Genomic DNA, 13,739 nt, shown 5'->3' on the forward strand with positions numbered 1-13,739 from the left:
CAATATACTTCCCACTGTCGTATGTTTTTGAATAAATCGTTAGTCTTAGTTACTCACACCCAAAATTGCAACGTCTAGGTAAAATCCTCTCTGCCCCTTGTCCAACAGTGGTGTAGTCTTGCCCTCACTTGACACTCACACTAACGATTAGAGGAAACCACATACACGTTCCTATGCTTAATAATAATAATAATAGGTGCTGACTGGGCAGACACCTAATTGACGACTCCTGGGGATCAACACATGACCCAAAGCGGGCACCACAAATATACTCCTGGGGATCAACACATGACCCAAAGTGGGCACCACTCATAAATCCGCAGGGATCGACACAATATCCGAAGCTAACACCACACACACTTTCCGTCCGCCTCTCTTCCCTGCTCACAGCCGTCTGCTCTCTTCCAAATAATTTTCACCTTATGTCCCTCTCAAATTGCTTCATAAAATGACGTCGGGTTCTGATGCGAAACCACCACGCAACCAACACACTCATATATGTAACAGGGTTCCCAGGTCCTTGCAAGGTCCTTTTAAGTCCTTTTATATTGAATTTTCGCCAAAAGGCCTTTTAAGTCCTTTTATTTGCCATGCGGTCCTTTCAAATTCTCACACAGGTCCTTACATTTTCTCTGTGACCCTTTTAAGTCCTTTTATCGATAAAATATTACCACAAATTTATTTCCGGAGTCGACTTTGGCGCAAAATACCGACGATTTTTCGCTGCATGTTTGGTCTACACATCTGTACAACACTAGTTGCCCTTCCGTATTCGCAAAAAGCACTCTTTTTTCAAAAGGTCTTTAGAAACTTACTCTTTCTTGAACTTTGATCTTCTAGTACTACTGTGCATAGCTCTATTTCTCTCTCTCTTCCCGTTAGAGTGTGCGTGCGAGAGAGAGACACGTGAACTGACTTTTGTATTACACCAAAGAATGGCTTTCAGGTTTTGCAATTATTATTACTTAGATTTCTAGAAAACTTGGAACATTAACGGTGTATGTTATCAGCGCGCTAAGGACACTTTTTAAGTTATCTAATCTAAATATGGCAGACAGGCATCAAAATTAACTCTTTGATTATTTATTACTAGAAATACATGTATTTGAGAACATAGAGAAGACCACAGATTCATAAATAATACATCTTTCCGACCACACAAGAGAAAAACTTAAGCATTGATGACTGTCACTTAGGTCCTTACGAATGCATGAAAGGTCCTTTTAAGGTCCTTTTTTGGCACCATCCCTGATCCCTGGGAACCCTGTGTAAGGTAAGGGCAATAATCTTTGAAAAACAAAAGACAGGGGCAACAACCCCCTGTTCCCAATAGACTGGTCCGTGACATTGGGGTTCTTGCACCTTTCATGTTTTTTTCCTATTTTTCTCAAGATATGAGGGTTTCAACTTGTTAGAATTTTTGCACCGAGCAGCATAACAACATGTGCCAACCAATAAATGATTGCTGGCTAATAATGACATGAACTAATGCACATTAAACTCTAACCACTTATAATTGGCCAGTTTATTAATAAACAGACAAAAATGTATGGTAGTTTTAATAGAGCGTTTAAATATTTTTTAGTAACGTGAAATTTTAACTTGCCTCCATCTGAGAAAAGAGGTATTTCCACTTCCCCCCCCCCCTCCTTTTCAATGCCATTGAAAACGGGATTGTGCAATCCAAACACATTTATATTGTGTCAGTCCATTCTGCAACCTGAGATTATGAACCTCCACCTGTACTTGGATATTTTTTATTGTGGGCATCTTTTTTTTGCCTGAGATTCAAGGTCTATTTCTTCTTTACCTGAGAATAACAAATTCTTATCAACAATGGTCAGTGTCAGGTTGAGTGACATTTTATTTTCCAGTTGAATTGCGCTTAACCAAATTACTTCTATCTTTTACTTCTGCAGTTGTTTATGGGCAAAAAGAAAATAATTAAAACATTATTTTTATTTACCTCATCCATTGATCGCTCAGCCAATGATTGAGCATATATCGTCCTCACCACATTTTTCCAGGCCTCCTGCTTTTTTCTGTTGCTGTCTGTTGACCTAAATTTTGATAGCAGCAAATATTTTGGATTTTGACCAGCTTTCTTACACGTTTTGGCATAAGTTTTCATATTGCTCCATTTTTTTCTCAAGTGCTGCCAGAGCAAAGTGGTATATCCTGAGGCTGCCATTTCTGAAGCAATCCACCCATACCTCTGTCTTCCTCACAGTAGGAATTGCACATTTTTCCTTATGCTTGGCATAGGTGTCCATGAGGAGAAGTATCGCCCCATTGGTCCATTGATTTTCCACATTCTTTAGTGTAAAAATATTAAATCAATTCATCAGCTGTGACACCCGGTCCGCATTGCTTTTACTGGTTCTGTAGGGAGTCGAAACGATGGAAAGGGCTCATTGTGTAGCTCGATTCGAGGCTCCGCTGCCACTAAATCTTGCTAAAAGACCCCTTAATTCTGTTTCTACTTTGAATTTGCTTAGAGGCTTCACATGTTTCATGCCGTGGTCACATCGAGTAGCTGGTTTGGCATATTATTGTGGACATATAAAGATGTGTTGCACTCCAGCAGCCACTGCTGAAACAGGTTCTCATCTCAAGGATGCGTGCTTTCTCTTCCTGTGCTTGAAAGCATTCCATCACACAGTTGGCAGCCCTCACATGCTCATTATTCAGACCCTGTGTAGACAAAATTTTAAAATTTGTAATCTAGAAAGATAAACATGCCAAGGGAAAAATCCAAGGTAAATAAAACAGACCTGATATTTGGCATTGTGAGCATAAATGTGAAACACATGGACTGCAAATCTGACTTTGTCATCCAGTCGTGCTATGAGCTCTGCATGCTTCTGTTTCATCCCAAAACATAGCGAAGAAAAATCACCATGTGAACTGTAAGTTTATGTTTATCGGTGATTGTGTCAGCGAGCTCTTCAGCAATTCTTTTTGCTATGTATACGGGGTATCCAAACCTAAAAAAGTTAAACAACATTTATCAGTTATAAAAATGTATCCTGGCATGATATGTACTAATCAACACTGTATGCATTAATCTATTGAACATTTTACTTTTCTCCATGTTGCATGCTAACAAAATAAAGAGGAATATCATGGTGGCATACCACACCCTAAGACTCCTTATGTCTAACTGCACATTCTTGTTTTTTTTGACCGGAGTAAGTTGCCTGCTTGGAAATTTGAACAGTGCTGAAAACACAGACAGAATGCCAATGGCCATTGTTTTCATGATGCTGCTGATGCTACAGCATTTCTCTACTACCTAATGGCATATTTCAAGTCGGCGCTGCACCCATCACTTTTCAATGTCAAGCAACTAACAAACTGTGCAATGGTTTTACCATCTTCCTGGACAAGTTTTTGGAATTTACGACGCACGAAAGTTGTGTATGGACGCACGATGTAGTGTCTGTTTAAAGCATCCACTGCCATTAATATTAGTCGTCGCCACCATTAGGCAACGTTTTAGACGTTTCACCCGCCATCCTGCTGTGTATAATAACACCTCACCCACGTCTCTGCTGTTTGTTAGTGTTAATGTGGTAGAGATGATCAGTCCAATGTTGTCGACATAGGCATCAAATTCTTCCAACCACGTCGACCATTTCACGCTGATTGTGATGGTACCACCAATTGCTTGGTCGTGTCAGCACACCCTTGTTGTATCCTGTGCCGCATCCCTTTTCGAACCCTATCCTCCCAAACCCATCTGCTCTCTAATTCTTTTGTCCAACTCTTATTTCTGGTAACAGTGCATTTCTGACGAGGTTATCGACAGTTTCGGAAAATTATGCATGCAGATGACCTTTACCACTCAGAAAATCCAAACCACTTAAGGTTTTGATGTTTACTGTTGATGCACGTAGCGTTCTTCGACCATGCCGGCTCTTTAAAAATAACAGTGATAGTCGATTTTGCTGTGTACCTCAATGCACAGTTAAAGCCGACAAATGTCCAACATTATCCTTTCATGGAATTCCGAATTCATATAGCTGCACTTACTACAAAAAACTGGAACAAAAACCTAACCTTTCTTCCTTTTTGCGACATCTGCTACAACAGAAGCAGTGATGCGGTGTTGTTGCAGCTTGTGCCACAAGGGACAATTTAACTGGAGTCTTGTGTCCCTTTCTATTTCAACAGATTTTTGCTGAGGGACCTGGCAAAATAATTTGAAATCCATAAAGAATAAATCAGGGCATAGCATTGGAAAACTTGAGTTCCGCTTACAGGGTCGGGGTCCAGGGGCCGACGTACCCCTGGTGGGGTGTAGGGGCAAAACCCCTACTGGGGGGTCAGCTGAAAGATTTTCAGTTTTTGAAGCATTAATTTCACCCTTTTCTGCAACGTTTTGCAAATATTTTCATTCACAATAACATTAACAAGACACACACACACATGTATACCAAACATAAATCCATTGGGACCAATGAAACACACACACACAAATTATACTTATATAATTATTTACTTGGCTGTCAATAAAACTAGCAGGAATTGTCACAATATCAGCTTGCGTTGGTTTTTTTTTTCTATGCACTGTCAAAACTAAAGAATGAAGACAGCTTTGTTTGCTTCTTTGGTTTGTCTGCGACAACTGTCACAATGTTCAACTACTTGGTCAGCGTTTTTGAATATCCTCCCAGCACCCTTCTGGCTGCTGACAACATTCACTCCTTGGTTAGCATCTTCATTATCCTTGACACTTTACTAGGCTGTCAATAAAACTAGCAGGAATTGTCACAATATCAGTTTGCATTGTTTCTTTTCTATGCACAGTCAAATCTAAAGAATGAAGACAGCTTTGCTTGCTTCTTTGGTTTGTCTGCGACAACTGCCACATCAACTAATTGGTCAGATATATCCTCCCCAGCATCCTCCTGGCTGTTGACAACATTATCCTTGACAGCATCTGCTTTCTGGCCGTTGACAACCCTTTCTTGGTCAGGATTGTCATTCTGGCTGTTTGTTTTCTGCTTCTTGCTAGATTTTCTTTCGAGCACTGCTTCATCCAGTATTTTCCTTTTTTCTTTTGCTTTAGACGGCAGTTTCTGATCAGGTTCCAAGCCATTTCATGGCAAAGTTTGTTCCTGGTTTCCTGGTTTGTGGCTTTTCTTTCTTCATTGTCAATCCAAGCATTCCTCATGTTCTCAACTAGCTGCTTGCTCACAGGTTCTTTGATGGGGTCTGCCTTAGCAAAGTACTCCACTGCTGTTTTCTTGGCTGTAGCCAGTCTTGACTTCACAGTCTGCATGGCCATGTATGTGTCAACATCCATGTTGGTCTTTTCCTTGGACAGGATCTTTCCCATCTCGCTGAAGGTGGATTCCACAATTGGGCCATGGAAGCAACTGAGCAAGGCTTTTGCTGCTGCACACAGGAGAGGAAACCTGTCCTGCGAAACTCCACCCCACACACATCCACAGGTGCATCTTCTGAGGCACTGCTTGGACTCACGTCGTAGGTGTACTTGTTCACCTCCCTGTGAAATCTATCCACTGTGTCCTGGTCATTCTGCACTAAGTTTGTCCTTGAAGGAATCTGGCCCAGCAGTTGTCTTGCCTGCGTTGTGTTCCTCATGATAGGATCTAGTACAGAGCAGATCTTCAGCACTTTGTTGTTTACAGGCATTTTCTCTTGAAGGTAAGTGCCACACTTCACAAACGCTTCTCTCATTTTGAGTCTGATAGACTTCTTCACTTCCTTGGGCTGCTTCTTCATCAGAGTGTTGGCTGCTGAGCTGATGGTGAACATAGACTCCATGTGGATGTTGTCTGGATCTGTCAGATCAATGCTGGTAACATCTGAGGCAGCGGACAAAGCCTCTGGTTTGACGAAACAAGCCAAAAAATCTTTCAGCAATTCCGTCTGCTTGTCATGCAACCTGTGCACAACAGGCTCTCTCTTCTGGAAGAAGACGATGTACTCTTTCAGAATGGAAAGAATGGAAACGTACAAGTTCAACAAGATGAGAGTCTGTTCGCCCAAGATGAAAATCTTGTTCACCAGCCTCAACTTCCGATCCTTGCCAGCTACGGTGAATGTAGACCATTTCTTTCTCAGATAGATCTGTGCCTTTCTGATAGAGTCCCGACCCTTCTCATTCACTCCTCTTCTTTGGAAAACTTCATCAATCAAAGGCTGATACGCAGGCATGTCTTTCTCCATCAAAAAGCTGGCAGTGTAGAGAACAGTTGCATCCCAGAGACGCAGTGTGTCAACTGACACATCAAGTACTGACAACCAGCGGTGAGAAGCAAACTGCTCTGCTGCTGTTGCCTTTATCTGCAATGCCACACAGAACTTGAAGAAGACATCTCGCAGTTCTGTGCTGTAGTGGAATTCTGTGTGCAGATCTCCAAGAAGTTGTTCCACGTGCTTTCCAAACGGTTTGCAGAAGACGTGTGCTGCATTATTAGCATGATGACATGTGTCACCATCAATATCTAGCATGTTTGGTGCTTTCTCCTTGATCTGTACTTCCAGCCCTGACTTGCTTCCCCTCATCACCCTGCACGAGTCCATCAAAACCGATGTCAAATTGGCCCAAGGAAGGCCATGCTTTGTCATGAAGTTGGATACTTCCTCAAACAGATTGTCAGATGTCACCTTCACAACACTGATGGCAGCGAAATGATGCACCACAATCCTGTTCATGGACGGCGAGAAATGGCTGGTCAAAATCGCCAGCACTTTCTTCTTGGTTTTGCTCATAGCTTCATCAATATTGAGACTGAAATAGCATGTTTTCAATTCTGCCAGTATCTCATCCTGTAGTGTCTTCTGCAGCCCGTGCCTAAGCTTGTAAGAAGCAGTGCTTGCTGCTATGCTAGGCATGCGCTGAACAGCACGTCTGTCAGAAGCCATGGCCTGTAGTAAAGAAACAAAAATATAAAAAAAAATCAGACAAAGCTTGAGTTCTCTCTCTCTCTCTCAAAGTTCATCCCCCACCCCCAACCCTCTTTAATTCTGTTTGTGTACATGTGAATTGCATGTTTTCAATTCTGCCAGTATCTCATCCTGTAGTGTCTTCTGCAGCCCGTGCCTAAGCTTGTAAGAAGCAGTGCTTGCTGCTATGCTAGGCATGCGCTGAACAGCACGTCTGTCAGAAGCCATGGCCTGTAGTAAAGAAACAAAAATAAAAAAAAAAATCAGACAAAGCTTGAGTTCTCTCTCTCTCTCTCAAAGTTCATCCCCAACCCCCAACCCTCTTTAATTCTGTTTGTGTACGTGTGAATTGCATGTCTTTTTGTTTTTCTTTGCCTCTTTTTTCCAGAAATAGAGGAATAGTGTGAGAATATTGTGTCAGCAATTGCTTTGGGTTCACAGACACGGAATGGATAGCGAATATAATTCTGCCAATATTTTTGTTCATCCTACTCTTTGCAACACAGGTCCATACCACATTGTATCTGATATACCTTGCCTTGAGTATTAATATCAACGTTGTTCATGTACAGATCTAGTGTGTAGCATCCATTAAAAAAATCAAAGCACACATTTAATAATAATAATGAATAAATAAAAACAATATAAAAATACATAAATAAATAAAATAACAGTAGGACTTACTTTAACGTAATCCAGAAGACTTGGTACCAAGTTCACAGGCAGTGAATGTTCAGCCACAAATCCCAAGGTGAGTGCCGTAAGATTGTGAACTCTGTCTGATACTGGTGTGAGAGTCAAAACATTTTCCTTCTGTTTCTGACTTGGACCAGCATGAGGTCCACAAGTTTCAGATTCCAAAGGCTGGCCTAGAAATTCAAAAAAAACCCCAAGCCTTAGCTTTCATGACCTAATTTTCAAATGTTTATTTATTCAGCACGCTTACCCTAAGAAAAGATAATAGATTTATCTGATTACAAGTTCATGTTAAGATAAACGTCCTAAGATAAAATTGTTTCAACTGAAAGTTGCAACTAAGAGTTAAAGTCTATTCAAACTTACAATCTAAATTACTTACCAGGCAGATGATTGTTCTCTGATCGGCAGATTATTTTCTCCTTGTGAGAAGATGTGTCACAATGGACTTTGATGGCAGTGAACCCTTTATTCCCGTAGGCTACTTCTTTTCTGCATACATCACAATATGCCTTGCCCACTGCTGCGAGTTTTTTAATGCAATGATCGTAGCACAAGATCATAATCTTGGTCTGTTTTCCTTTCTTCCCCTCCTTTTCCGACACGGTAACACTGTATTCTTTTTCAAGCCATTCCCAATTCCACGAATAACGGGAACCCTTATCGCTGAATAGCTCACCGCGCCGTACGATGTCAGATCTTGCCATCGTCAAACGTACCACAAGCTTTTTTCTTTGTACTCGCAAATGCCGCGCAGCGTAAGAACTGACTAAAGCCAACACGTGTGGCGCGCAAAGGAAGTAACACAAAATGCAAGAATCGGAGACCGTTTGGGAACCGGAGACCGTTTGAGTACAAAATGTGCTACTGACGAGGCGAGCGCGATCGGCGTACGCTACTTCGAAATCGGCGTAAGTCAGAAGTCAAGTCGGCGTAAATGCGCCGAACGGCGTACAATGCTATGCCCTGATAAATGCACATGTTAACCTTGGGCTATACCAAGCACTTTGGAAGAGAATATACAATGGTAATAAAAAAAAGAGGAAAATGATTCCTTAATGCAGGCAAACATTCTCCATTGTCCTGGATGCCAGCCTCCTTACCCATGTAAGTGCCAATGAGAATCCTTCAAAAGACAATGTTAAACTGTAACCATGTGTATGAAAGAAAAGGACAGGAATAAAGATGACTTGGAGAGGTCAGCTAATTTCACTGTCCACTTCTAAAATTTTAATGTATCTAATAATACAGTGGTGAAAAAGAAAACAAACTTTGAGTGAGGTTAAAAGGTTTTCTTCTGATAAATCAGGAATATCTCCTGACATCACATTCCTTAGGGGAAGAGCAGGAAATGTGTCTGGTTTAGTGAAGTTCATGATGAAGCTGTCATGAAGTTTTTGCTGATGAGCCAGTGTACTGCCTCTAGGATATTTACCATACTTGGTATCAACCATTGGAGTCAGCTTCTTGCTTATAGAGAATGATATCATTGCTGTGGGATGAAATGTTGTAATACTGTAATCATAAAACTAAAATAAATTTTTAAGAAGCTATTAACTATTATATAATGAGCAAGAGTAATTTATCATGTATGACGTCATAGATGCTAAATCGCTGCTCATTCTACTCTGAATGGAAACATTTGTTCTGGAATCATTTGTTACAGAACAAACAAATAATGAAATTTATCTTTTGTATGCTCTTGTCAAGCATAAATGTTGACCATCTCTTTTATTAAAGCATAAAGTTCTCGTTAAGCAGTAATATCTGCTGGCAAATTTTTTTCTTAATTTTCTATTATTTTTGAACGTAAGAAACACTTGACAAAAAATGCACGTCTGTGTTAAAATAAAAGTTCGAAATTGTCTTAAAATACATTTTAATCGAGGTAGCCCAAGGTGATCCCTCCTGATTTTTGTTAAAGCATAAAGTTCTCGTTATGCAGTAATACCTGCTGGCAAATTTTTGTTCTTAATTTTTTATTTTTTGTAACTTAAGAAAAACTTGACAAAAATATTTCACCTAAAAATAGCCCTGCAACCCCTCGAAAGTGGATGGCCAGCCCCAACCATCTGTTCAGGTACGTCTTCATCCGCGTCACGTACTGAGAGAAAGTCTCCTCGGTCTCTCGCATGGCTGCACGGAACTTTTTCCGGTACGTGTCTGCCGTGAGCTGGAAGCTGACAAGCAGCGCATTCTTCAACTTTCCATAATCTCCTGCCTCCTCGTCGCTGAGGCTCACATATATGTCACGCCCCTTCCCCTTGAGCAGGGCGCCTAGCCTCACAGCCCACGAGTCAGGGCTCCAGTTCTGTGTCCTAGCGCAGCGCTTGAAATGACGCAGGTAGGCCTCCAGGTCCTCGCCATCTTCGAAGAACGGCATTTTCAGTTTTATAGCCTCGCCCCTGGCTGCCCTGCGCCCTCACTTTGGAACCTGGCCATCTCCAGCTCATGATTCCGCTCATCCCTCCGGATCCTTTCTTGCCTGTCTTTCTCTCTTCTCTCTCCTCTTCTCTTTCCCTCTCCTCTCTGGCAAAATCCAGGAGGTCCTTGCCACTGAGGCCTATTTCCCAGCCCACCCGGACATATCTCTCCATGGAGGACTCTTGGACCGTCTTACAAGAAGGCGTCACCCATTCCTTGTCTGAAGTGTCAACCCCCTGCAAATCATTCCCAGAAATGCTCCCGGCCATTCTACCTGCACTCGCTTGCGTGTGCGCTGACACGGGGGATCCTGACCGCGACATCAGAGAACAGTTGGGAAATCAATAATAGCAGGAAAAAGAAAATGAAAACAGAACTGCACAGAACTGACCACAATTAACAAATAATACCAGGTCCTAAGGGAAAGGCTCCCGCCCCCTGCAGTGTAGCGCACCCACGCGTCTGCTCTCCTGCCTGGTGTTCCTGACCCGTAACCACTGCTACTTGCAGCTGACCGAACCGCGCCACGTAGCACGTCGAATGAGTAGATCCTCCTGCCCCAAGCCGTCCTGACCAAGCCTACGCTAGCCAGCCACCTGCCGTATACAGAATCAAACTCGGCTCACAGTCGTCCCAACACACGAACAAAACATCACAACACAAACACAGGACAAGACGGCACTGAGAAGTGAGGACTAGGGTAGTGGGTTAACTACCCCGCATTTCCACCATTTTGTCGCGTATCGCATTCGGGCACCGCAAGACTCGCACTCTCACAGACACACTCACAACCACACACACAGACTTCCATGCCCCCGAAGCGAGCAACAAAGCCAATCACTTCTCAGTGGACACAAAACGCAGACAAGAGAGGACAATACAACACACAAGTTTATTGGCGGTACCCAAACTAAGACTCGCCAACTTCAAAGGACGGGAAAGAAAAAACGAAACAGGCATGAAATCAAAACTACAAAGTAACCCTACCGAAGGAGAGATCCCCCCCCCCTCCCTTCCGGGAAAAAAAAAACCGCAAACAGTCAAGTACACCCCCTGAACAAACTAAAGGTCCCGCGCGACGTCCAGTGTTCACTGTAACAACACAGTTTATCCGCCTCCCTGACTGCTGCCAGAGGTGATGCAAAGCTGACCTCGCCACGTCCAGTAACCACGCTTACTGTCCTGTGGCCTGACGAGTCACACAGTTCTGGTGTCTTGGAATTTGGCCGCTGGTTGGTAGTCCAAGCGTACCCTTCTGAGCTTTGAGAAGGATGCCTTTGCTTACACCTGCCGTCTCCCGTTCTTCGGAGCCTGTACAAAGCCATCCACTTGAAAGACACAGTCTTTGGCCATACACATATATAATCACAAGGCCGGTCTCTCATGCGTCTCTGGTAAATCGCTCACAACACATGGCGACAATATGGCAAATATATGTAAATAGATACATATGGCACTATGTGTGTATATAAATATATATTGATTATTTAAACAATGAAAATACCTTTTGGATAAGTTTGCTCAAGTTAATAAGTATACGCTGGTGAAATTTAAATTCATTTAGATGATGTACAAAATATACCGGAAGTAGCGCTTTCCGTGAGGCAGTTAAAAAAGGGTGGGTATGTCATGACCGGCAGTCGGACTGCGTGTTCTTTCAAATAAAACAAACACGAGATCACTTCAGTTTAGGACGTCCATATAATTATTATCATGAAAAACTTCAATCGTAAATAACCATACACTGACCAGAATCTCGTTATATTACTCCCTTGAAATTTGAAATAGCACTGAAGATTTCGTATGTCCTTTGTTTGATTGTCGCTTCGATATCTCGTCTGCTTCTTCCAAAAATTTTCACTCTCCCCACAATCTAAAACTTCGTCATAAAATGACGTCGTGTTCTGACGCTAAACACGACGCAACCAAAAACACTCTCCGATACTATATATTGTAACCGGACTGATCAACACCTCTCGCTAACACCCTGTAGTTCTCGTGGTAAACGCGCAGTCTACCACTGGAGCATGTCATTCGAACGAACGAACGATTTATTGAATAAACCATTTGGTTTGTTTCACGGAGGTTAGACAATTTCAGAAAAAACAACAAACAAAAAAAACATCATCAGCAATATTCCTAATAAATCCCTAATCAAGCATATTAACATTTCTTCAAGAACTTATTTCATTCTTAGTTTTAAATACAAGATACAAAAATCTTGATATTTGTCTTATTGTTGTTTCCGAGGTATCGGTAAAAACTTGCGTTATTCTGTAACCGGACTGACCGACACCTCTCGCTAACACCCTATCAGCGTGTTAAAGTACTCACGGGGTTGAGCTGGTGCAGCTTGAGGTTGGTGTAATAGCGCTGCTGTTACTCGCCCCCACACCCAGTTTCCTGCATATCTCGCTAGGTATTCCGCTGTTCTCCATAGATAGTTCATGTTCTGAAACGATACCAGTAGTGTAGTCATTCTTCATGAGGGCATTTTTAGCCATGACATCACAGTTATAAAAAACACAGTGACAATTTTATCTCAGTAACAAGCTCACAACACATGGCGACAATATGGCAAATATATGTAAATAGATACATATGGCACTATGTGTGTATATAAATATATATTGATTATTTAAACAATGAAAATACCTTTTGGATAAATTTGCTCAAGTTAATAAGTATACGCTTGAATTTAACATTCATTAGCTGGTGAAATTTAAATTCATTTAGATGATGTACAAAATATACCGGAAGTAGCGCTTTCCGTGAGGCAGTTAAAAAAGGGTGGGTATGTCATGACCGGCAGTCAGACTGCGTGTTCTTTCAAATAAAACAAACACGAGATCACTTCAGTTTAGGACGTCCATATAATTATTATCATGAAAAACTTCAATCATAAATAACCATACACTGACCTTATATAAATCCTGACGCTATCTTCTGAAAAAGTGAATGAAGAACTGCCAGCTGGATTTCCACTCTACAAAAATTCTGGCTCTCGTAGTCGGGTGCGTCGTCTAGTTTTTACCTGCCTCGCGTTGTGTTCTTTTTTTACCTATCCATAACATGCACCCGAACTTCAGCCGACCTAGGAGTCCAACAAAAGACTCTGCTTTACTTCCAAACTACACGTAAAGTGTCTTTTCAGTCGGTGCGTCCGTCAGTTCTGCCGGACCTGCTCTCGCGTGTTCTTTCTCTTCTGCTGTTGTCACATCTACATACATGGACAGTACGCAAACCTCGCTCGCGTTCACACGGCAGAGACATGCGTACGGCACACTAGGACTCGCTGACACTAATACGCTTACACGAGTGCTTACAGTTCAAAGACATAAATTTATTTACAAAAGAAACAAAACAACTACCAAACTTAACAACTACCTACCTTGCCAAACCTAACACCTAACTCCGTGGGGTGGGACGCTGAGTGATGCGAGCCGCTATTTCCAGCGGACCACAGCACCTTGCGGCACCAGGGTACTTCTCGCTAGCTCGACTTCCTGGGGTGGGGACGAGAGAAAAGAGACTGAGAGTCGCGAGCCGCTATTTCCAGCGGACCAGAGCGCCTTGCGGTACTAAGGTACTTCTCGCTAACTCAGTCTCAAGGTTCTTCGCTTACTGCTATACCAGCAGGACCAGTTCCCGTGCCGACAGAAAAGGCGCAGGCGCTGCTCTTCGCCCGCATTTTGTAC

The 13,739-nt window shown here is 42.3% G+C and overlaps 1 protein-coding gene across 1 annotated transcript; it reads right to left on the bottom strand.

Annotated features, from left to right (window-relative positions):
• Nucleotides 1-4,944: 4,944 nt before the first annotated feature.
• LOC112565660 lies at nucleotides 4,945-8,330 on the bottom strand. The gene is made up of 4 exons (XM_025241275.1): nucleotides 8,000-8,330; nucleotides 7,606-7,790; nucleotides 7,028-7,152; nucleotides 4,945-6,778 (listed from the first exon to the last, which is right to left on the bottom strand). Exons 1-4 carry the CDS (start codon nucleotides 8,322-8,324, stop codon nucleotides 5,275-5,277), a joined length of 2,139 nt encoding a protein of 712 aa, XP_025097060.1. The 5' UTR covers nucleotides 8,325-8,330; the 3' UTR covers nucleotides 4,945-5,274.
• Nucleotides 8,331-13,739: the final 5,409 nt, after the last annotated feature.

The sequence above is a fragment of the Pomacea canaliculata genome, linkage group LG6 (assembly GCF_003073045.1).
Source record: "Pomacea canaliculata isolate SZHN2017 linkage group LG6, ASM307304v1, whole genome shotgun sequence".
In the NCBI taxonomy this organism is placed as follows: Eukaryota; Metazoa; Mollusca; class Gastropoda; order Architaenioglossa; family Ampullariidae; genus Pomacea; species Pomacea canaliculata.

Coding starts and splice junctions, on each gene's coding strand:
- LOC112565660 (XM_025241275.1), bottom strand. CDS start 8,324: ATGGCAAGATCTGACATCGTACGGCGCGGTGAGCTATTCAGCGATAAG. Junction 7,791..7,999: donor AGAGAACAATCATCTGCCTG/GTAAGTAATTTA, acceptor TTGAATTTCTAG/GCCAGCCTTTGGAATCTGAA. Junction 7,153..7,605: donor GTCTTCTGGATTACGTTAAA/GTAAGTCCTACT, acceptor TCTTTACTACAG/GCCATGGCTTCTGACAGACG.